The sequence below is a fragment of the Miscanthus floridulus genome, chromosome 5 (genome assembly GCF_019320115.1).
Source record: "Miscanthus floridulus cultivar M001 chromosome 5, ASM1932011v1, whole genome shotgun sequence".
In the NCBI taxonomy this organism is placed as follows: Eukaryota; Viridiplantae; Streptophyta; class Magnoliopsida; order Poales; family Poaceae; genus Miscanthus; species Miscanthus floridulus.
This window is the reverse complement of record NC_089584.1, coordinates 4,562,038-4,585,918: the sequence shown is the minus strand read 5'-3', so window position 1 is coordinate 4,585,918 and position 23,881 is coordinate 4,562,038. Positions and strand designations below refer to the sequence as shown.

Here is a 23,881-nt window from a genome sequence, read left to right as displayed (position 1 = left end):
CTAGAAACTTTGGTTTTTATAATCTAACACCCGATCAGTTTCTCACAAAAGAAGAAACCGCCGAGTTTGGTGTCTGTTTTTTCGGTTCGGTTTTCGGTTGAATCGAACAAGCCGACTAATGTAACACAGAGATGGGAGAGGGAGAAGCAATGAGCACTCACAGTCTTGCATAGGAAGGAGTCGCTCCCGTGCATGCCCTCGAAGACTCGAGAAGAGTCATATGTGACTCTTCGGCGCACCGCCCCTGAAGAAACACGCCACTAGCCCACCACTGCATGGGCGCGGCGCCCCGCCGACCGCCATCGAGGCTCGAGGAACCATACTATTGCCTCCGTTTTCGTTTACTTGTCACCGAATTTTTACTGTAGCAATTTTGACCATACATTTTTTTCTGCAAAAGATTTTTAGATACATCAAGTTTTCACATATATGATTCTTTATTGAACATACTTCATTAGTGTTATATACATTGAAGTATCTAAGATTTTTTTAGAAGAAAAATAGATGGTTAAATTTGCTACAGTAAAAAATACTGACAAGTAAACCTAAACGGAGGGAAGTACCACCGCATGGCCGCGTCCCGGTTGGCCGTCGCCAAGGCTCTGATGAGTAGCTGTGCTCAGGGCCGTCCCTTGGCACGTGCAACGTGTGCGACGGTACAGGGCCTCCACTTTTCAGGGGCCTCCAAATATATATAGAGTATATATACATATATATGTATTGCTTGGTAAATAAGAACGTACAGACTACAGCAGTAGCTTTGGCCTTTGGCCCATTAGCAAAGCGACGTGTACAACAATTGACCAAAGCCCAATAAACAATGGCTTGTTGCCCGGCCGCTGTTCAGTTGGCAATGTTGCCGATCCCAATTCCCCAACTGAATCAGATCGCAAATCTTAGGTCTCACGTACTACCTCTCGACGTCTCGTCTCGTGTCGCCGCCATCGCCTGACGCCGTACCGGCCGCCGGCAGCGTTTCGCGAGTGACAGGGCGTGAGCCGTGACGATCTAGCTGCAACCGCAACAGCGAGAGCGAGGCGCTAAGGCCCTGAAGGTAATATAAATCATTCATATTTATTTTTCAATTCATTCACTGGTAGCCGCGAACAATAATAAGTAGTTGATCGATCTCTAAATTTTGTTTTTTTTTATCTTTTGATCTAGACACCTACTGGAATAGCATTCAAAGATTGAAGCCATGTCTTCTACAAATCGTTCTAGAAAATTTGAATCAGGTTTTCAAGTAAAGATTATGTAATATAGGTATCATTCTTGAATCTTGATATATATTTTATTGCAACATACTGCATGCTTTATAATATCGTATATTTAGTTTTTTTTTCTAGGCTAATAGGCCTCATTTCTTAGTATCGTACAGGGCCTCTAATTTTCCCGGGACGGCCCTGCTGTGCTGCCCCCGTGCGGGTGGCGCACCCTCGTCGTTGCTGTCGAGTAGCCACCCGTGACCCTGCCCCGGTCGCCAAGAAGCCTCACGTGGGCCGTGTCCTGCAGCCATTGCCGCCATCTAGATCAAGGTCTAAGGATTGAGGAAGAGGAACTGAGAAACAAAGTGGGAGGAAAGATGGGGCTGAGGCTCGAGGGGATGGTTGGCCGGGTACTTTGTGGAGTCTGTGTGTGGTCGCGTGTTTGGTGGCCAGGGGTTTGGAGGGCACGCGAAGTTGATCGGTTCCTTAGCTCGATTGGGTATTTCTAAAACCGAACCCAAAGCTGAAAACCGATCATCTCAGGCATTAAAGCCCAAGCCAAAACCAAAAACAAATAAAAAAAACGAGATTTCAGCTCGGTTCGGCTTGGTTTTCTATTTTTGGCTAAAAGGCTAGGTGCCGAGTCCTTATATAGAGTTGGGGCGGGTTTGCAAAAACCATGTGGAGCCGCGAGCTCACGAGCATCGCCCACGTTATACAGGTCATCAGCCACGTTGTACTGTCCATGTTGGATTTGATCACAAAATGAACCGATATGGACTATTCGTGACCACTTAAATAGGTTTTAGATGTAGAAATGCAAATTCAATGTTGATAGGCCTAACCGAGACAGACCGATAAATCGATAGACTAACCATGTATTTTTACTCTACATATTATGTCTAGATATACAACAAGACCTATGTATCTAGACCAGCTAGATTGACTTACAATATGTCTAGATATAGAGCGAAAAGGTGTGAATTGTTTTTTTTTTTTTTTACGTATGGAGCATATATATATAGGAGCAGGTGGCTGTACGGAATGGAACAGTAGCTGATCTCTGCATCGCTATCACCACCTCGCCAGGGCAAGGCGACTAGCTCGGCGATCGAGTGCACGCACGTACGGGGACATGACACCAAAGTTGGGGGACGTGGCCGGGCGTGTGTGCTAGTTGGTCCTTGGCCCTGCCAAGCTCCTTTGTCTCCTAGCCCAAGATATATGTGCTCCTCCCTGCCGCCCCGCCACACGACACGTCGACGCCCCATTCGACATTCGTACGTACCACCGTCCCGGCCGGCCACCGTCGTATCTATCGTACCTGCGTACGGCGGCACGGATGTTTTTCCCGGCGTGCGTCGCGCGCAGGACACGCACACGCACTGCAGCCGCAGCAGCTAGCCAGCGCCTACTCCTACTAACACCCAGAGGAGAAAAATGTTATGCTGCAGCGGCTGCAGAGCCGGGCGGACGTGACGTGTACCTGACGCGTCCACTAGGAGCATGTGTGTGTATGTGTGAATTCAGGGCCTGTTTGGTTCTAAATAAGTCACCTACTTATAAGTTAAAAAGTGAAATAAGTGACTAATTTTGCTAAACACCATCAACTTATAAATCACCCCTCCTTATAAGAAATAAGCTGGTTCATCCCTGCTTAAAATTTATAAGCCACCCTTTTTCGCGTGGGGTCCACATCTTTCACATAAGCTTATAAGTTATCTACAACCAAACAGACATAATTTATAAGTCACTTATTTTTAGTGGCCCTGAGAGAGGCTGAAAGGGCTACCTGCGACGCCTGCATCGTCGATCGATCGCTCTGCACGAGTGGTTCTGCTTCTCCGCGCTAGCTAGGTATCGTATACGTACGTGCAAACGTGGCCACCACATCTGCTACACGTTTTTACTGTAGAGATTCTGATGCGACCAATGCAGTGCGAGTATCTATCTATATATACCTATATATACTGGAGTACGTATATATTATACGTATATTATGTTATCGTACTCCATGTGTCTCGGTAACCTGGAAATGTACACGTACGAAGGACTTGCATAAATGCATGCACCCTCACACAAACTAAGAACCGTGATGAGATCACTAATCTGTGAATGCTCATGAGGAATTCAGACCATGTTTGGCACGACTTAAAACAGCTACAACTCTTTATTACAGTGTGTGCGGAGCGGTCAGAACCGGCGAAGCAAAAATCTTTACTAGTTTCTAATTCAGTTTAATGGAAAGGAACATTCTGACCGCAAAGCAAAAAACTTTACTAGTTTCTAATTCAGTTCAATGGGAAAGAAACATTCTGACCGCCAAGCTGGGCGAGATGCTACTCACGAAGAAGATGGGTGACAGCACCAGTTTCATCAGCGCCTAAGGGAGCATACATACGACGTCATATTCGTAGGGAACTTGACGTCGAGCCAAGTTGCGGCCTTCGACGTGCTGTTTCTAGCGCCCACAACAGGGCTGTTAGAAAAAACAACGTGCTCTTCTCGGACGCTGGAGTTGAATCGCGTAGCCAGCAGCGGAGCGCCCAGCTTCGTAGGTTGAAGCACTGCTCTTAGCTCGGTTGTAGACCTTTTATGTAATATCAAAGTTTGAAATTGTATACTAGGACAGTCTAGCCTACGGCTATAAGACCTCTTAGTGCGCTCATCAGAAGCGCGTCGTTTGTATGGTTTAACTCTTCTTCTTAATTACAATGATGTGCAAATCTTTTGCGTATTCGAGAAAAAAGACTCATCACTATCGTGCATGAAGGGAGTTAAAGCCGAAGCTGTTCAGATGAGCTCTATCAAACATATATATATATATATATATATATATATATATATATATATATATATATATATAGGGAGAGGCTATTCAGTAGCCAGCTACAGAATAAGTTATTCTGTAGCCACCTCCATTTACCATAATTTTATATACTAATTTACGATAATGTCAATATATATTTACTATAGTTGGGTTACTATAACACATAGGGATATTTACCATAACGTTATAGTAAACCACTTAGTAAGGAGTTACTATAATCTCATAAATTAACATAGTAATTATAGTAACTCAAGGTGGCTACAGAATAAGTTATTTTGTAGCCAGCTATAGAGTAGTTGTTCTATATATATATATATATATATATATATATATATATATATATATATATATATATATATCTATATATATATATATATATATATATATATATATATATATATATATATATATATATATATATATAGCTAGTGGTCTATCGTCTATTCACTTTCTTGCATCTTTATTTGGCTTAATTTCGAAAATAGAATAGATTGACACAAACACATGATTAGTATCGAAAGCATATTCCTCTGATTTCATTGGTAAACTCATTATAGACCAAACTAAATGTCGATTAGTTACTGCTTGGTAAGCATCGAGTAAATTGTATTGACAGTCAAATTTGGTCTAGTCTCGGAAATATAATCTGGTGTGGGCATGATTAGGAAATTACTAAATGAGGATTCGTATATTTTAATAACTACTATGGCTAAATGGTCCATGTCAATCAACCACCACGGTACCTCTCCTCCAAATTTGCAAACCCATGTTTTTTTCCCTTCTAGAAACACACAATAGACACCTCGTATATACATCTACAGACTCACGTACTCACATCCTAACGCCCTAGTGGTGAGCGTGTTGTCTATCACTAAAAGAATACCCGTCATAAATGTGGGTGCCAGTACGTCCATGTTAAGTTAGAGACATAAACTCAGGTGAGCAAGTCGTAATTTAGAGCTAGGTTCCTACTCCCTCTATCCCAAATTATAAGACGTTTTAGCATTTCTAGATAAATTACTTTTACTATGTATCTAGACATAGTGTATATCTATGTACATAACAAAAACTGTGTATGTAGAAAAGTCAAAACGTGAGTATCTAACAATTAAAATGCTTCCTCCGTCTCGAAAAGAATATGGTTCTAACTTTGAACCTGGACTAGGGCTCGGCCATATTCAAAGCTATGTTTTTTTCGGATGGAGGGAGTACACTTGAAATTTGTTGGTTGGTTTGGAAGGTTGAACGGAGACTTTTTTAGGTTATTGGGAACATGTCGCGAAACTAGGTTCTTTTTGGGACCATTAATCTTTTGGTACTGTTAGAGATATTGTAACGGTCACGCGTCTAATCTAATCGATTTAGGATAAGAGTGCACACACATGATTAGTGCATAATAATAAGATTCATGACCCAACGAGACCAACGTAACACAAATCAAGTAGTCACGACTGGCAGGCGGGCATAGAGGCGAACGCGTAGCAGTCTCTGCGGGTGCTCATTCGGCCTCCACCGCAAACCGGCCGCCGGCCAGGCACCGCAGGAGATCGACACGTCAAAGGCGGGGGTTTTTCTTTTACCGTGCGGGTAAACGGGCGGGGGGTGTGAGGTGTCGACGTCCTGGGCGCGTACGGCACGCGGCCTGTTGTCGTTGTTACCGCGGGGTGGCTGGGGGGCCAGCAAAGTCTGGCGGAGCGGCCAATGGGAACTCGACAGAGGCGGGGGTGACATGATGGCCCAACGTCCCGGGGTGACAAGAAGGAAGGACCTAGGACGACCCGACCCGCCCCCCCTCTCCCTTCATCCTACTGGAGCACCAATCCGCTGTCTCGTCAGGCGCGTCAAAGCAGCAGCAGCAGCCAGCTTCTCTCCACTCTCATTTCCTTTCTTCGTCGCTACTACTACTCCCCCAAAGATCGATCTGTCTCTCTCTTCAGTCTTCATCCCAACGAACAGCCAGCCAGCTGCAGCAGTAGCTGTTGCCGGCTCAAATGCTCAATGGAACAGTAGCTAACGTACGTGGAGAGGCCGGTTTGCTTTGATGGATGGATCTGATGTCTGGTGGATGGCCTGCTGCTGGGGTGGTGAGGGTTATCCTGGCAGGGCAGGGGCTGTCCTTGCTTTCCTAGACTGAGCTAGAAAACAGCAGCCAGCAGCACGGACAGTCCATTTCCATTATCTGACCGGCCTGCTGTGGTGTGGTCTGGAGGAGGAGGAGGACGAGCTAGCGGCAGGGAGGGGCACGCAGCAGCGGCGGCGGCCATGCAGCGCGGGGACCCGCTGGTGGTGGGGCGCATCATCGGCGACGTGGTGGACCCCTTCGTGCGCCGGGTGCCGCTCCGCGTCGCCTACGCCGCGCGCGGGATCTCCAACGGCTGCGAGCTCAGGACCTCCGCCATCGCCGACCAGCCGCGCGTCGAGGTCGGCGGACCCGACATGCGCACCTTCTACACCCTCGTACGTACACTGTAGCTCATTCCATCATTCGCAGTCACAGCATCGAGGTCTCTTGTCTACTACATGCACATTCTTCCAAGCCAGCAATATATTAGTAGCCTGCTGCTTAACCGCATGCCTGATCTGATTCTGATAATCGATCTGCAGGTGATGGTGGATCCTGATGCGCCAAGCCCCAGCGATCCCAACCACAGGGAGTACCTGCACTGGTAATCTGCTAGCTACTGCTTCTATTCGTTCGTGCAGGAACTTGAATCTTTTGTACGCACAGCGTCTTGCATATGGTAACCAACCGGTACGCTCACGCTCACGCCACGTGATAAACTTGCTGATGCTGTCCACCCTTCCCGGCCGTCTCTTTCTTGGAAAGACATCATACAACATGCACACGTACTGTCAGGATCTTAGCCCTGTCCACATTCCACCTCGTACGGTAGTGGCGTGGTGCTGTGTACGTACTACATATAATAAATTAATTAATAAACTAATCCCAGAGTATCCAGCCTCCTCCCGTCCCAGTCACAGGTACATATATACTGTAGATCAAATATATGTAGACAAGTATGCATTTCAGTATCTCATCACAGTATTTTTGAGACTTTTGACACTACCGGAAACGTTAAATTTGTCGAGTGTTTTTACGTTTGCCGAGTATATTCTCTCGGGCACTCGGCAAACAAGTTTTTTGCCGAGTGCTGCGCTAAAAACACTCGACAAAAAAAAACACTTGATAAAGAGGAGGTTTGCCGAGTGTCAAAAGAAAACACTCGGCAAACTCCATGTTTGCCGAGTGTTTTTTTTTTACACTCGGCAAAGAAATAAAATCTTTTTTCTGAGAAAGAATGAGAAGAAAAAATATATAAATTTTTTTTTTGCCAAGTGCCCAGATCTAAGACACTCGGCAAAGAAAAAATATCTTTTTTCTGGAAAAGAAAGAGAAGAAAAAAATGAAAAAAAACTTTACCGAGTGCCCAGATCTAGGACACTCGGCAAAGGAAAAAAGACGTTAACTAATTGCCCTGATCACACTAGAATGTTAGTTTATGCATTTTCAAATATTTGTCCAGGATCATGGAAGGTATTGATGCATGCTACTGCCACACCATATGATGTTTTACTAGCTCAAAGCACACAATAAGAATAATCATGCATCAATATTTAACATAGCACCTTTTTATCGGGCAAATTATGTGAGGTGCTAACTCATTCCAAACATCTTTTAGTTGAGTGCCAACGAAGATAAAGAGCTTGGCAGTGTGCAGGGCTTTTCCAAAATCATATCAAATATATATATATATATATATATATATATATATATATATATATATATATACCTTGCAAGTGCATTAGAACCATTTGTGGGAAAAATGAAGTGGATAATCTACGTACAGATGCCCCAATATCACTACGCTGATGTATATTACGAGAAACCTTGCTATAGTATTATGTTTTGGGGACTTGTGCTATAGATTTAATTTCCTGGGTCAGTCCAGTTCAAACACGTCAACTTGCAGTTTTATAGAAAGAAAAACATCAACTTGACTTCGATTTTGTAGATAGAAAGAATTGGGAAAATAGCTCATACCTCTAGGGTTAAGTGAGTTTTCATATATATAGCCTAAATTATGGCAGCGGAAGTAAAAGAATCATAGAATCTGGAACTCGTGATACAATGTAGACAGATAGAAAGAATTGGGAAAACACCGCCTCACAACCCTTGTGTTTGGTGACCTTTAGTATATGTAGCCCAAAACAATTTATGTTACAAATCTATACATGCTACAACACGTATACATCTAATAAATTTCTCGAACCTCAATCATGATCTGATAGTATCCCGTAGACGAAGATGTGCTAAATCAAAATTACATTGATCTTCTGTTGCAGGCTGGTCACTGACATTCCGGCGACGACTGGAGTTTCTTTTGGTATGTACTACAAACGATCTAGGAACCAACATACTCTCAGATTGATTCCCATTGGTAGCGGCTAATGCCATTGGATATTCTTGCTTGAACAAACAGGGACTGAGGTTGTGTGCTACGAGAGCCCACGGCCGGTGCTGGGAATCCACAGGGTGGTGTTTCTGCTCTTCCAACAGCTCGGCCGGCAGACGGTCTACGCCCCAGGGTGGCGGCAGAACTTCAGCACCCGCGACTTCGCCGAGCTCTACAACCTCGGCTTGCCGGTCGCCGCTGTCTACTTCAACTGCCAAAGGGAGTCCGGAACTGGTGGGAGAAGAATGTGAACTCGATCCGGGTGAAATAAGATGATGGGTACGTAGTTGGGTATATTGTATATACGTGTGACAACATGGAGAAAATTAAAAAAAACTGCAAGATGTCTGCTTAAAAAAATAACTCCAAAATGAACTATATATTGTCTTACTAGTTCAGTTAGTCCATATGCTAGCCTTTGGTTACATTTGGGTGGAGTGTATCTGATATTATTTGTGGCAGATTGGTGCATTCTGTGGCGCATATATTTGATAACTATATATATGTATTTATTTATATATAAAGCAAGCAATATTATGCATAGAGGGCTCAGCCGCATCAGTCAACATGATTTCTGTCTCTCCCTCACATTAACATCACAATTCACAAAAGGAGATGTCTGTCTCTCCTTTATACTGTAACTACTTATCTAGATCATCTGATGACTACTATATGCATGGGCAGTCAAGGAGATCCTCAGCATTTTCGGACAGACGCCGGGGCTGCACACGAACCTAGCCAAGTGCTCAGTCACCGCCATCTACGGAGGCGAGGACGTTCTGCCGGAAATTGTGTCCATCCTCGGCTGTCAAGTGCAGACATTTCCCATCAAGTACCTGGGGCTGCCTCTCAGTACGAAATCAATCCCTAAAGCCCACTACCAGTCCCTGGTAGAAGCAGTCGCCAGGAAGCTACCACCGAGCCATGGATCGCTAATGGCGAGAAGCGGAAGGTTGGTCTGGGTAAAGTGTCGGTCCTATGGGCGGTTTCCATCTACACCATGATGGCAGAAAATCTACCTCCTTGGGCAAGGAAAGAGATCAACGACATCTGCAGGCGGTTCTTTTGGGCCGGGACGGATCAGTCAATTAGAGGAAAGTGCATGGTTGCCTGGCAAACCTGCTGCAGACCGAAAGAGCTCGGTGGACTTGGGATCAACGACATGAAGCTAGCCGGTTTCACCCTCCAAACGCGCTGGCTATGGCTGCAGAAGACCGATCAAGATCGTGCGTGGAGCCAATTGCCGATCCATACCTCCAAAGAAGTCCAATCCTTCTTCAGAGCGTCAACCTTCACCAGGCTAGGTGACGGGCGAAAGGCTCTGTTCTGGGAAGACCGGTGAATTGATGGGGAGGACGTCGCCACCATCGCCCCATACCTTCACCAGAGAATTACGCAGTGGGTGCGATGCACGTTAACGGTCAGACAAGGGCTCCATGATAGAAGATGGGTGTGCTGCATAAGTGGAGGTCTCTCAGTGCTCAAGCTCACTGACTACCTACATCTCTGGGCAGTCGTTGTGGACATCCATCTTGGCAATGAGCCTGACAAGACCATTTGTCGCTGGACACCAGATGGATGCTACACGGCCAAATAAGCATACAACATGATGCACAGCGGATCCATCAAAATGCCAGGCCATAGATTGATCTGGAAAACGTGAGCTCCGCTCTAGGTCAAGATCTTCCTTTGGCTTGCCATGAAAAGACGACACTGGACCGGCGACAGAAGGGTGAGACACGGACTCGAGGCACGTGAGTTATGCTACCTCTGCGACTAGGGACAGGAAACAATCGACCACATCATTGTGGTATGCCCGTTCTCTCGTGAGGTGTGGTTCTATGTCCTACAAGCGCTCGGGCAGCAAGTTCCACCAGCCTCCCAAACGACACTCTCCTGGTGGCGCCGATTGTGGTCAGTGTTCAACGGCGATCGGTGAAATGGCATGGACTCCCTCTTCGCCCTCGTCTCCTGGCAACTATGGAAGGAATGGAACGCAAGATGTTTCCGGGAGTCGATATCGTTCGTCGGCGACCTACTGCACATCATCAAGGCCGAAGCCGACCACTGGATTTAGGCCGGAGCGGGCGGGCTACGTGCGCTGGCGCAGGACTAGGACGTCGTCAAGATATCCATGGATCAGGAACATTTTATTTCATAACGTAGCGTGCACAAAAACTAATGGCCTGGAGCGGAACTCTTATATTGTATTATAAACTCTTTCTTCTGATACAATGATATGCACACCGGTGCGTATTCGAGAAAAAACTATATGCATGCTTGCTAGCTGACTTGTCGAGCTGCTGGATGCAGCTAGCCACGCATGCAGAGAAATGAACCCACAAATGTCGACAGGTACAAGGGAGATGAGCAGCTGCTGCTTCTCACCATTTAAGGCTTGTTTAACCATGTGCCCAGAAAAAGGGTACATGGAATTTGTTGAGTGGGCATTTTACTGTTGTAAGCTAGTCTGTGATCTGTCGGCAGAAGTTCTGTTGAGTCTGTCTTCAAAAGTGGCTTGGCTAACCACGTGCCCAGGAAAGGAAAAAAAAAAAGCTAGCCACTCAATCGAGCAGACAGATAAATCATCTGGAGGACAACAAGGGCAGGGATCAGATGATGATGGATTGGGGAAGAACGTGTGTACCTTCTCTTTCCTTTCCTTTTATTGGAGGGAAACAAACGGCCGTAGCTGCTTCTTTTTTTCTTTTCTTTGAGAGAGAACGAGAAGAATGCGGGCCGTAGTTGCACTCGAGACCCCACCCAACGGCCTGCTACCGGCCTTTAATCGAACAGCCCATGAGCACACAAAATTAGGCCCAAATTAGCGTAACTCACGGGGGAGGTCGGCCCAGCACACTCCAGAGTCTAAGAACTGAAATTCCTTGCACAGCTTCATCAAACAAAGAATTCCGCTCAAAAACAAACAAACAAACAAAGAATCGAGTAAAAATCAGAGCAAAGACTCCTTTTTTTGCGATTAAAATACTTCGTTGCTCCTTCTGGAATAAGAGCAAGTTAAAATACAGATCAAAGACTAGTAACACCAAGACCATAAGTACTTGCATCCGAGTTATGTATATTCTATACTGTTCTCCTCTCTAAGGTCTGAGTGCACATGGAAAGATGAGCTATCCTATCCTGAAGCCCGGGTCGGCCAGTCGTAGCATGGCAACAATTACAATCTTGACGATCCAACTGAAGAGTAACTCCCAAAACAGTCCAACTTCAGCTTGTAGCACTATTGGCGATGCCTGACAGAGTAACGGGTGAGCCATACTTCTGGTTGGGGCCAAATGTTGGACGAAAACTGAGGAAGGGGCAACCAGAGGGACAAATACTGAAGTTATCATGAAGGGAATGGAGATGACTCTTCAAGTGGAAGCTGGTCTGTGGGCTTTAGCTCCCAGCTGCGTAGATTTGTGTCTGTCGAATCAGACTTCGAAATGTACAGGGCCTTGTCGTGGAACTTGTGAAGTGTTTTCCGGTGTCCGATGCTTATGTAAGTAATGCCTGCAGCTTCAATCTGACTGTATAGATGAGCCTGTGGCACAAATAAAACTAGTTAGAGTTGACTTCAAAGTAGGTGTGAGTACACAGTACATTAGTTCTTCATCCATACAAAGGGATGCCCTGGAACACCAAACCCCTTCCTTTTCTTCTACTCTGTGATGGTTGAAAACATTTGTGCCACTCGGTGGGCTATGAATCTAAGACTACAGTGTTTCATAACAAGCAAGCAAAAAAAAGTATAGCAGAGTAACAAGAATTCAGTTTACCTCATTTGCTTCATCAAGTGCGCTTGTTGACTCATCCAGTAGGACCAAAGTGGGTGTAGCAAGTAACAACCGAGCGAATGCAAGACGCTGCTGCTCCCCCAGCGAAAGAACACTGGCCCAGTCATGCATAGAGTCGAAGCCATTAAAACGAGGCAATATGTAGCCCAACTTAACAACCTCAAGGACTTTGATCAGTTCAGACGTTGTGGGCACCTCAGATTTGGCACTGACTCCATCTGATGTGGAGACTTCAGACAGAAAAGGAAGAGGATCTGGATTTAGGATAAATGCACATGCATATTTCAGGAAAATGCTGCCATGAGTACCTTTGCACGTACATTTAATAGTTTTGTTTCCTGAACACACTCCAAACAGATTTAAGTAGTTTTGTTCGACATCCTACAACTAACAATTTTGAGCAACATACGAAGAGCTACCTGAATTTTGAGCATCATTATCTGGTGAGTGATGAGCCTTTTCAGTCCATGTAGGATAGAGCAACTGTTGACGAAGTGTTCCCAAAACCATATATGGTCTTTGTGGGACGAAGAATATGCCATTATCTCTTCTTTGCTTGGAACTTCGCAACAATTCTCCACCTTCTAAATTCATGTTGGATGGCTCATCAGAACTTGAATTTGATTTTTGAAGCTGCATAGAATTTCTCACATGGTATATGATCTCCCCAGTACCACTAGTCCAGAGGCCAGCCAAAGCACGTAATAGTGAGGTCTTCCCACTACCACTAGGTCCCATCACCTAAAGTGAAAATAAGCATAGCACCTCAGTGATCAGTCAAGTGTCAGAGCTAACATTTATTTTGCCAAATGTGCAAGTAGTTAAAGAAATGAAATACCAGTAGGTGGTCCTTGTCTTTTAGTTCCAAAGTGAGGCCAGTAATAAGAACAGTTCCACTTCTTGGTGTTAACAATGTCAAATTACGAATTTCCAGAACCATGCTTTGATCAGATTGTGTTAGTGATCCATTAGAACTAAGAACAGAAGGACCATTGCTTTTGAAAACAATGTTGATCCCATCAATGCTATCACGTTGAGATGATGGAGAGGATTCATTTCCATCCAATAGGTCATCAAATTCACCTATATTACGAAGAATTTATAGTTAACAGAGGGAGGGAGGGAGGCAGGAAGGGACGAAGCAAGAGAAGGGAGGAGAGAGAAGTCACCTAGACGATCGATAACTGCTGAGAATGCACTAATTGACTGAAATTGGAAAACAATGAGAGAAAAATCACTGAGGATATGATTGAAAGCAGACACCGATTGGTTTATTACTCCAAACTCAATTTTCCCTGAGAAGTACATTGGAGCAACAACTGCAGCTGGCAGAATCTGAATCAAATATCGATAACCATTGGTGAAAAACTCCAGATTCCGAGAAGCTATCAGCAATTCCTGCAACATAAAATAAAATATATGAACTGGCCAGCCTGGAAAAATAATTAACAGCAGGAATTTATAGCTAAATATAAAAATACAGAGCAGCTGCGTGGTGATAATTCAATGGTAGAGCACATAAAGAGCCAGTTACTCCAGCAAAAAAGAACTCAACCAACCTACAAAGAACTATGTGGCATGTAAATAAGAATAAAATAGGCACCCAAATTCGAGTTGAAGAGGACTCGAACCTGGGTGGTAGGGGTGTAGACCCACACCTCCCCAGGCTCTGTTCCTCACCTGCCACAGTATCACCATTATTAGCAGTTTGTTGGAATATCTCAGAATCAACGACTTGTATTTGATTATTACAAAAGAAAATTTATTGCCCAAGAGGTATGATTTACATGATTATCAGATCTTGTTGCAGAGAAAGCCAAGATATAGAAATACAAGTAATCTGCTATACTAACGCCGAACATCATTTGGCAAAAGAAAATGATGAAAGATATTTCTGCTAACTCAGCGCTGTTTGCATATTTGAACAGCCCAAGCAAATTACATAATATTTGTTTCTAGAAAGACAAAGGAAGGACTGAAAACAAGCAAGTTCTGTTTGTTCTAGTTATGGTCAGTTTCCAAGCTTCATACTCTATTCCAACTGCCATTAATATGGTTGCCATCACCGAAAGATAACTAGTTTAACATGGTTTGCAATGTATTTGAAACTAAAAAAAGGCAATGAAGAAATAATAAACAAGAGTAGATGGCAAAAGTACAGTAATGCTTACACTTAGGTTCTCAAAAACCCTCCTGAACCGATCCAATAAAAGTTGCAATTCATTTTCCTCACCACCATAAAAAGCAATCGATTCAGCATTTTCTCTAACACGGACAAGTCCGTAACGAAAATCAGCTTCTTTCTTCTCTTGCATGAAGTTCAAGTTGACCAAATTCTGTTTATGCAAGCATAAGCAACTATTGGTTGTGTTGACATAACTCTATGCAAATTATATATGATTGACAAGTACATACCTTACCAAGGAAGACACTAATAGCAGTACCCCCAAGAGAGTAGACAACAAGAACAATAAACAATGGTGGGTAGATTCCATAGAGGATGTTGCTGAATGATACCAAGTCCACAGCAGCATTGAAAAGTGCGAGAGAGAATGCAAGTGCTGTTCCAGTGAATGCGCTGAGATCATCATTTATCCTTTGATCTGGATTGTCAATTATTGATTGAGATTGAATCTTGTAAAAGGTTCTGTTTTTAAAGTAACGCTTCATATAATAACTTGTCATCCAAGATCGCCATCTCAAAGAAAGAGTTTCTCTTGCATAGTCTCTCAAGACAAAGAACTGCATAACAGTGAGAGAAATTTTGATACGATGAGTTGAAAAACAAGAATATTAGGTTTTTACAAACACAAATAGAAGGCACTGGAATATTAAACAAAGGAAGTATGTTTGCCCATTAATAGATGCAAATACAGGCAGTACAGATTGCCCATAAAAACTGCCAGAAACCACAAATGAAGTTTAAGGATGTGGCAGCTTAGCCATTCAGCGCAGAAATTAGAGCATTCAGTGCTACGGCTTCTGCATGGACATATTGTTAAAAGGAGGAGATAAGCAGCTGGATTTCAGGAAAGAAAACCATCAGTAACTTTTTTATTAAGTTGCATGCACCGACCAATTCAACCCAAAAGCTTAAGCTAATGGGGAGAGGTGGGCAATTTACTTATATTCCAACACTCCCCCTCACGTGGAGACTCACTCAGGCCTCAGACGTGAAATAGGAGCAAGCGGCAATTATTTTATTTAATTGCGCTAACCAGGATTCAACCGCGAGACTCGCGCTCTGATACCATGATAGAGGATGAACTAGCTCTTGTATTCATTCATATTGAGTAAACCAAATTACATGGATTTATATAGGAGCTAGACTAACACAAGAGAGAGAGGGGGAAGCACACAGGCGACAGCTAGGGAAGATTCCCAGGCATCAGCCGTCTAGCAGCAAAAGGAGAAGTAAATACTAGCAGTAAAGAGGAGAAGTAAATACTAGCAGTAAAGAGGGGGAGTAAGTAGGTGACAGCCAGGGGAGGTTCCTAGGCAGTCAGCTAGTAATAAAGGAAGCAGTAAACATTGTGACAGGAAGAGACCACTAATGCTAAATTTTCTGCTACCGAAGGTGCTCCTGTCACTGATCCTACCCACTATCGCAGTCTTACAGGAGCCCTGCAGTACCTTACTTTCACAAGACCAAACATTGCTTATGCTGTTCAACATGTATGCCTTCACATGCATGATCCTTGCGAACCTCACTTGTCTACTGTTAAGAGGATTCTCCGCTATCTTTAGGGAACTCTCAGCCATGGCCTGCACCTTTAGCCCTCCACTCCTTCTGAACTTGTGGTCTATACTGATGCCGATTGGGCTGGGTGTCCCGACACTCGTCGCTCCACTTCAGGCTATGCTGTGTTTCTTGGCGCCAATCTGGTTTCTTGGTCTTCAAAACGCCAAAACACAGTCTCTCGTTCAAGTGCCGAAGCTGAATACCGGGTTGTGGCCAATGGAGTTGCTGAAACTTGCTGGCTCCGCCAACTTCTACAGGAATTGCATGCTCCACTGCCTCAGAGCACACTGGTCTACTGCGACAATGTCAGTGCAGTATACTTGTCCACCAATCCCGTACAACATCAACGCACGAAGCATGTTGAGATTGATCTCCACTTCGTTCGTGAACGGGTCTCCATTGGTGATGTTCGAGTTCTTCACGTACCAGTTTGCTGACATCTTCACCAAGGGTCTTCCCACCTCCGTGTTCCAAGATTTTCGCTCCAGACTTCATATCAGCGAGCCCGCCGATTCGACTGCGGGGGGTGTTAGCATGTTTACTGCTTCCTTTATTACTAGCTGACCGCCTAGGAACCTCCCCTGGCTGGCACCTACTTACTCCCCCTCTTTACTGCTAATATTTACTTCTCCTCTTTACTGCTAGTATTTACTTCTCCTTTTGCTGCTAGACGGCTGATGCCTGGGAATCTTCCCTGGCTGTCACCTGTGTGCTTCCCCCTCTCTCTCTTGTGTTAGTCTAGCTCCTATATAAATCCCTGTAATTTGGTTTACTCAATATGAATGAATACAAGAGCTAGTTCATCCTCTATCATTTTTAATGGTGTCTTTGGGACATCTAGGGGGAGAACTCAAAGCTTTGGATCTAGACAGACTAGGCAAACAAGTGGTTTGGATTCTACAAACGGCTTCCATAAAACATAAACTGCATATTAAGCCAAATTATTGTTAAGGATGCTTATTAGTTTGCATGATAGAGACAGCTCCTGGTACAATATGAACCACTTGTGTAAATTGTTAATTGTAGAGATCTTTGGTCATGTTCCCTTCGAGATATTAGTACAATATTGTGCTACAGAAAAGTTGAGAAACTTGAGAGAATGGAATATACCAAAGAACTATCTTTGGATAGGAGTACTGAGTGCATGAAAATCAGCAGTTCACATGTCCAAACCAAGAGTTAGGCTATTGGTGTCTGTTATTGTTAATACTGATACTGTTATTACCTCCCTCTCCCTCTACTGTGGCTTTTGTTGGTACCAACTTGATTGGGACTGAAAGGCTCTATCATTGTTGTCGTTATCGTGTTGGTGTTACGAAAAGGTTGCTGATAGGGAAATGGAATTTTGCATAAAATGTAAAATATTAGTCACATGCTAACACTTCGCTACTCCAGCCAAGGTAGTACAAATAGTTGTAATGGGCTAACAGCATGAAGAGCAATACCTACAAAAAGAGCAGCTATATGCTCACCGGAATTCCTCCAGCAAAAGCACCCAGGTAGTAGAGCAGTTGCGTGGTAAACTTTTGTTGATCCTTATCTTGCAAAAGAAAACACAAAACATGAATAAGCAAACAACCCAAGAGGCTATTGTACAACCAATTTGAATAGTACAAAATGAACCTTTAGCCATAGGGAGACTTGTTTATATGGTTCACATGTGGTGGGATGGTGAAAGTGCAAAGGCCTTTGGACCTAGGTGGCTTGGGTATCCAGGAACCTGGAAATTATGGGATGGGCTTTACAAATGAAGTGGTTATGGTGGCAAAGAACTTCAACATATAGAGCATGGTCAGGTTTGGAAATCCCCTCTCATCCACATGCCCGAAGAATGTTTGCAATCTCGATGATAACAAACGTGGGCTATGGAAGAAACACCTTATTCTGGACAGACCGTTCGTTACATGGTTGCTCCCTAGTAGACATGGCACTGGAGGTTGCAGCTTGTCTGCAATCAAGGATCCTAAAAACTCGCACGGCCGAGGAGACGTTGGACAACCGGATGTGGGTACAAGACATACGTGGTGGCCTTTCTCTTAATGGTCTGATAGAGTTCCTCAAACTTTGGGATGCTCTTCTGAATTTTACCCTCACAAATGATGATGATCAGCGTCATTGGAAGCATGACATATCAGGTTCCTTCTCTTCCAAGTCAGCATACAAATCTTGGGCACCAAAAAAGTGCAAGATGTTCCTTTGGCTAGCCATAAAATATAAATGCTGGACAGCAGATCAGATAACAAAGAGGGGGCTTCCTCATCTAGATAAATGTCTACTCTGTGACCAAGAAGAAGAAACTATTCAGCATATTCTTACAACATGTGTCTTTGCAAGACAATTTTTGGCATAGTGTGCTCTCTCCACTTAATTTACAGCAGCTGGTACCTAATAGAACGGAACACAGCTTTGCCACTTGGTGGAGGAAAATCAGCAAAGGAGTTGGTAAAGAACACAGGAAAGGAGTAAACTCCGTCATTTTGGGGGCATGGATTTTGTGGAAGCAACGAAACGCCTGTGTTTTTTATGGAGCTTCACCAAGTGTCTCAACCTCATTGAGAAACTTGCAGCTGGAGGGACATCTCTGGGTTCTGGCTGGGGCAAGAAACCTCCAAAACCTTGAACTAGGGCGTCTTGGGCTCTAGGTCCAATGCAATTGCTTAGGGTGTGTTTGGTTGAGCTGTGGCTGTGGGAAAAACGAGCATGCTTGGGTTGCAAGGTGATACCAGGGGAGTGTGTTGTTTCTCAACATAAGCTTTTGGTGGCAGACTTTCGTTTTCAGGTGCGTGCCCATAGGGATAAACAAGCTAAGATTAAAAGAACAAAGTGGTGGAAACTAAAAGGGGAGACGTCAGAGGTATTCAAGGAAATGGTTGTCAAAGAGGGCTCTTGGAAGGAAGAAGAGGACATAAACAACATGTGAGAGAAGATGGCAACCAACATTCGGAAGGTGGCCTCAGAGGTGTGTGGAGTAACCAAAGGAAGTGGAGGCGAGGCTAAAGATACTTGGTGGTGGAACGAGGAAGTCCAAAGGGCTATTAAGGAGAAGAAAGAGTGATATAGACGCTTGTACCATGACAGAAGTGTGGACAACATAGAGAAGTACAAGGTGGCAAAGAAGACTGCAAAGCGAGCTGTAAGTGTGGCAAAGGGTAGAGCGTACGAGGATCTTTACCAATGTTTGAGTACGAAGGAAGGAGAGAAGGACATTTATAGGATGGCTAGGGTTCGTGAGAGAAAGAAAAGTGACTTCAACCAAGTTAAGTGCATTAAGGATGAAAGGGAGCATCTCTTGGTGAAGGAGGATGAGATCCGACATCGATGGCAAGAGTATTTTGATAAATTGTTCAATGGTACGAATACGGACACAACCTTTCAGTTGGATGACTCTTTTGATGACACCAATAGGCGCTTTGTGCGGGGAATCCAAGAATCTGAGGTCAGAGAGGCATTGAAAAGGATGAAAGAAGGTAAGGCAATGGGACCGGATGGTATCCCAATTGAGGTGTGGAGATGCCTCGGGGACATAGCTATAGTATGGCTAACCAAGCTGTTCAATCATATTTTTCGATCGAACAAGATGCCTGATGAGTGGAGAAGTATATTGGTACCGATCTACAAGAATAAAGAGGATATTCAAAGTCGTACTAATTACTGGGGAATTAAGTTGATGAGTCATACTATAAAGCTATGGGAGAGAGTTATCGAGCATCGCTTGAGAGCAATAACGCGGGTCTCTATGAACCAATTTGGTTTCATGCCCAGAAGGTCAATCATGGAAGCCATTTTCTTAATGAGACAAGTTATGGAGCGGTATAGGGAGAAGAAGAAGGACCTACACATGGTTTTTATTGACTTGGAGAAGGCTTATGATAAAATACCAAGAAATGTTATGTGGTGGGCTTTGGACAAACATAAAGTCCCAACGAAGTACGTCGGGCTCATTAAGGACATGTACAACAATGTTGTGACTAGAGTTCGAACAAGTGATGGTGACATGGATGACTTCCCGATTAGGATAGGACTACATCAAGGGTCAGCTTTGAGCCCTTATTTGTTTGCCTTAGTGATGGATGAGGTCATAAGGGACATACAAGGGGACATCCCTTGGTGTATGCTTTTCGCGGACGATGTAGTGCTAGTTGATAAAAGCCGAACAGGAGTGAATAAAAAACTGGAGTTATGGCGGGAGACTTTGGAGTCCAAAGGTTTTAGACTCAGTAGAACTAAAACTGAGTATATGAGATGTGACTTCGGCACTACTATTCGGGAGGAGGAAGATATTAGTTTGGAAGGTCAAGTAGTGCCTAGGAAGGATACCTTTCGATATTTAGGATCAATGCTACAGAGAGACGGGGATATTGATGAAGATGTTAGCCATAGAATCAAAGCAGGGTGGATGAAGTGGCGGCAAGCATCTGGTGTCCTATTTGACAAAAGGGTACCACAGAAGTTAAAAGATAAGTTTTATCGGACGACGATTAGACCTACTATGTTGTATGGCGCAGAATGTTGGCCTACAAAAAGACGACATGTTCAATAGATAAGTGTCCCAGAAATGCGTATGTTGCGTTGGATTTGCGGTCATATAAGAAGGGATCGAGTTCGAAACGATGATATACATGATAGATTAGGGGTAGCACCAATTGAAGAAAAGCTTGTCCAACATAGGATGAGATGGTTTGGACATGTTCAACGGAGACCTCCAGAGGCACCGGTGCGTAGTGGAATCCTAAGCCAAGATAGTAACGTGAAGAGAGGCAGAGGAAGACCGAAGTTGACTTGGGTAGAGGCAATAAAAGGAGATTTGAAAGGATGGAATATACCCAAAGACTTAGCCTTAGATAGGAGTGCTTGGAAGACAACTATTCACGTGCCTGAACCCTTGATTGCTTCTGTTGGGTTTCAACTCTAACCTACCCCAACTTGTTTAGGACTTAAAGGCTTTGTTGTTGTTGTGTGGCGTTGTTGTTGTTGTTGTTGTGTGGCTGTAGGAGAAAGCTGCTGTGGGCTGTGAGCTGTGAGAAAGCTGCTGTGGGCTGTGAGCTGTAGAAAAGTTGAAAGCTGTTTGGTTAAACAAGTATAAAATATACCTTCTATCTTTATCTCTCTTAAAACAACTATGGAAGAGCTTTTTATTCCACCAATTTCGAAAAGCAGAAAGCCAAAAGCCAAAAGTAGGGTCAAACCAGCTTTCAAAACTGTACTACGGAAAAGCAGCTGCTTCTGAGAAAGCCGCCTGAAAAAGCAGTCCTTTTGGTTGGGCTTTTGGCTTTTGGGGCCAAAAGCCAAAGCCAAAAGCCAAACCAAACGGACCCTTAGTCAGGTTGATTTATTGTAATCTCAGAAAGGCTCTTCTATTTGTTTTGTTTTACCCCCTCTTACCGTGGTCCTAGTAAGAGGGGCTTTGTAAGGACCACTCTTTTTTGCCTATATAATACAAAGCTACGCAGCTCTCCTGCGTGTTCGAGAGAGAAAAAAATATCATTATTTTTGCCTTCGGATACAAAGATCACCGAAATCTAAATGAGATAATTATTTTTTTATAATGAATAACCCTTTATGTGCTTTAAAGAAACACCTCCTCCCCTTATCCTAAATTCGTAGTCTTATCAAGTGTGCTGGCTATTCTGTGTTTGAGTATTTATCCAGAACGTTAACACTAAATTTACAAAAGCATTGCAATTTTAACAGAACACCAAGCCATACCAGCAAGGGCATTGTAGAAGTCACGACCGAGGAAGTTAAATCCAACACTAATCCCTGTGGTTCCCAATGTGAGAGCAAACACAGCAGCAAGCCTCAGCCTTGCTTGGGTTTTATCCTCAGACCACCAGTAGGGAGCAGCAACTTTCCAAAATCTTGTAGCTAGTGTCTTGAGGTCTGTACCATCTCTCTGCAGGTACCAGCAAGACACCAAAAAGAGAAGTTCACATTCATCAGCACTTAGCAAATAGCAATGAACCAGAAGTGACTTGTAACATGAAACAAACCAGAAGTGACAGATGTAATCTATGTTTCCACATCTTCTCCGCGAAAGAGTGATGAGCAATCACAGAGCGTTAAAACATAATCACAAACTAGAATTGCATCTAAACTACGGTAGTGTATCTCAGAGCTTGTGAAGTTTGACAATTATCCAATCAGTTGAAGCACGCTAAGACATCACAACGATTATGCATCCAGATTTGAACTTGGCTTAATTAAAAAAAACGCACAGGCACGAGATTGTGCCAATTTCATTGATAGAGAAGAGTAACTTAGCATAATTAGGTACAGGCATCTATCTTCAAAAGCATCTAAACAGTCACTTGTCGCCAAATTTATTCTCATCTAGCACACACCTCGAGGCTCCAGTGAACCTGATCCTCACACCAGTCGAACAAGTCCACAGCGAAATCTATCAGCGGTACAAAACTACAAGCCAATGCGGCAGTGGAACCGCGAACCAAAACCTGGAGACGCGGATTCTGAACAGTCCACTACTACTACTACGAAGACTAAAATCAAAGTGAACTAAACAAAGCGAAGGCCGAGCCGATGACGCGCAGATGCCCATAACCGGGTAGAGTAGAGAAGCCAGCAAAGCCTCACCTTTTCCTGGGCATCGGGGACAGCGACCTCCCCGCCGCCGCCGGCAGCGGCCGGAGGGGGCGCGGCCCTGCGGCGACCGCACCGGCGCATGATAGAGGTCACGGCCGGAGGAGGGGGCGGGAGTCCGCGGCGCCGCGCCGCTGAGCGAGGAGCGAGGACGGACGCGAGGCGGTGGGGTGGCCGCGGCAACAGCAGAGGCGGTAGTTGCGGAGGCAGCGCAGTGGAAGGGAAGCGTATGGGAATGGGAGTAGATAACCGCATCCTTTTTGCCTTGCCTTTGCCGCTTCCCCTTTGTTGTTTGGTATAGGTTCTGGGTGCTTCCCTCCCGTGTCTTGTCTTGCGTGCTCTCGGCGTGGGGAGCAATGGCGCACGCCGCAGCGGAGGCGGGGGCAGCCAGCCGGGAGGCAACCAGGCAGGCTGGCGGCGGAGGGAGCCAGGGTGGTGGTGGTTCGGCAGTTCCGCCGCGGCTGGCTACGGCTACGGTTGCTTGATGCTACATAGATGAAGTCGCTGACGCGTGGGTCCCTGATGAAGTCACTGTGGTGGTGATAGTTGCCAGGAGGATTCTTCAAGAAAATACTGGCCAGGAGGGCGGACTCGTGTCGCGGCGGGGACGAACGGCGGGGAGGTGCCAGCTACACCACTCGCATCCTATCCACGTTCTGCCGCTCGCACAACCAACACGGACAAGGAGTTTTCTTAGGCTTCCCCAACGCACCTGGCTGGGCGTACTGCCCAGGTTCCATCTCAGCATCCATTGTCCATGTCACAGCAAACGATGGTTCGCAGTTGTTAGGAATAGCTTGTAGAAGCTGCATAGGCCTTATCCGACGAAAAGTTGAGGCCACAGTAGTGTTAGTTTAGTGTGAGAAAAAAATATTGTTCGTTGATCAATAAGCTATGGTTTATAAGCTAAATATGACCAAACGAACAGGCTGCTGGTTTAGTTTCTCCTTTAAAAATTTACACCATATCCCATCGAATATTTAACGCATGAATGAAGTATTAAATATAGACTAAAAAAATAACTAATTATGACTATTTTACAAGACGAATCTTTTAAGCCTAATTAGTCCATGATTTGACAATGTGGTGCTACAGTAACATACGTGCTAATTGTGGATTAATTAGGCTTAATCAGCCTGTTCGCTGGTTGGTTTTAGCCAGAGCTTATTAGCCAGCCAACCGTATTTTTCTCTCACAACAAACCAGCACCAGCCGGACTTATTAGCCCAGAAACCAACTAGCGAACAGACTCAATG

General features: G+C 44.5%; 2 protein-coding genes across 4 annotated transcripts; one reads left to right on the top strand and one right to left on the bottom strand.

The window, feature by feature from the left end:
* Positions 1-5,864: 5,864 nt before the first annotated feature.
* On the top strand, positions 5,865-11,308 carry LOC136449397 (protein FLOWERING LOCUS T 1-like). The gene is made up of 4 exons (XM_066449423.1): positions 5,865-6,492; positions 6,640-6,701; positions 8,380-8,420; positions 8,517-11,308. The coding sequence occupies exons 1-4, from the start codon at positions 6,298-6,300 to the stop codon at positions 8,738-8,740; spliced, it is 522 nt and encodes a 173-aa protein (XP_066305520.1). The 5' UTR covers positions 5,865-6,297; the 3' UTR covers positions 8,741-11,308.
* Positions 11,309-11,436: 128 nt separating this feature from the next.
* Positions 11,437-23,245, bottom strand: LOC136449395 (ABC transporter D family member 2, chloroplastic-like). Of its 3 annotated transcripts, XM_066449419.1 has the most exons (11): positions 22,620-23,243; positions 21,735-21,921; positions 17,501-17,568; positions 14,702-15,028; positions 14,458-14,622; positions 13,456-13,684; positions 13,125-13,369; positions 12,706-13,027; positions 12,269-12,540; positions 11,816-12,033; positions 11,437-11,743 (listed from the first exon to the last, which is right to left on the bottom strand). In XM_066449419.1, the coding sequence occupies exons 1-10, from the start codon at positions 22,878-22,880 to the stop codon at positions 11,839-11,841; spliced, it is 2,271 nt and encodes a 756-aa protein (XP_066305516.1). In that variant the 5' UTR covers positions 22,881-23,243; the 3' UTR covers positions 11,437-11,743; positions 11,816-11,838. The 3 variants fall into 3 exon arrangements, with proteins under 3 accessions (XP_066305516.1, XP_066305517.1, XP_066305518.1); XM_066449420.1 differs by having other exon boundaries at positions 11,437-12,033; positions 12,269-12,516; positions 22,620-23,245; XM_066449421.1 differs by lacking the exon at positions 22,620-23,243 and having other exon boundaries at positions 11,437-12,033; positions 17,501-17,563; positions 21,735-21,898.
* Between the last annotated feature and the right edge of the window lie 636 nt (positions 23,246-23,881).

Coding starts and splice junctions, on each gene's coding strand:
- LOC136449397 (XM_066449423.1), top strand. CDS start 6,298: ATGCAGCGCGGGGACCCGCTGGTGGTGGGGCGCATCATCGGCGACGTG. Junction 6,702..8,379: donor CACAGGGAGTACCTGCACTG/GTAATCTGCTAG, acceptor CTTCTGTTGCAG/GCTGGTCACTGACATTCCGG. Junction 8,421..8,516: donor GACGACTGGAGTTTCTTTTG/GTATGTACTACA, acceptor TTGAACAAACAG/GGACTGAGGTTGTGTGCTAC.
- LOC136449395 (XM_066449419.1), bottom strand. CDS start 22,880: ATGCGGTTATCTACTCCCATTCCCATACGCTTCCCTTCCACTGCGCTG. Junction 14,623..14,701: donor TTAGTGTCTTCCTTGGTAAG/GTATGTACTTGT, acceptor TTGCATAAACAG/AATTTGGTCAACTTGAACTT. Junction 13,685..14,457: donor GGGTTTTTGAGAACCTAAGT/GTAAGCATTACT, acceptor TTTATGTTGCAG/GAATTGCTGATAGCTTCTCG.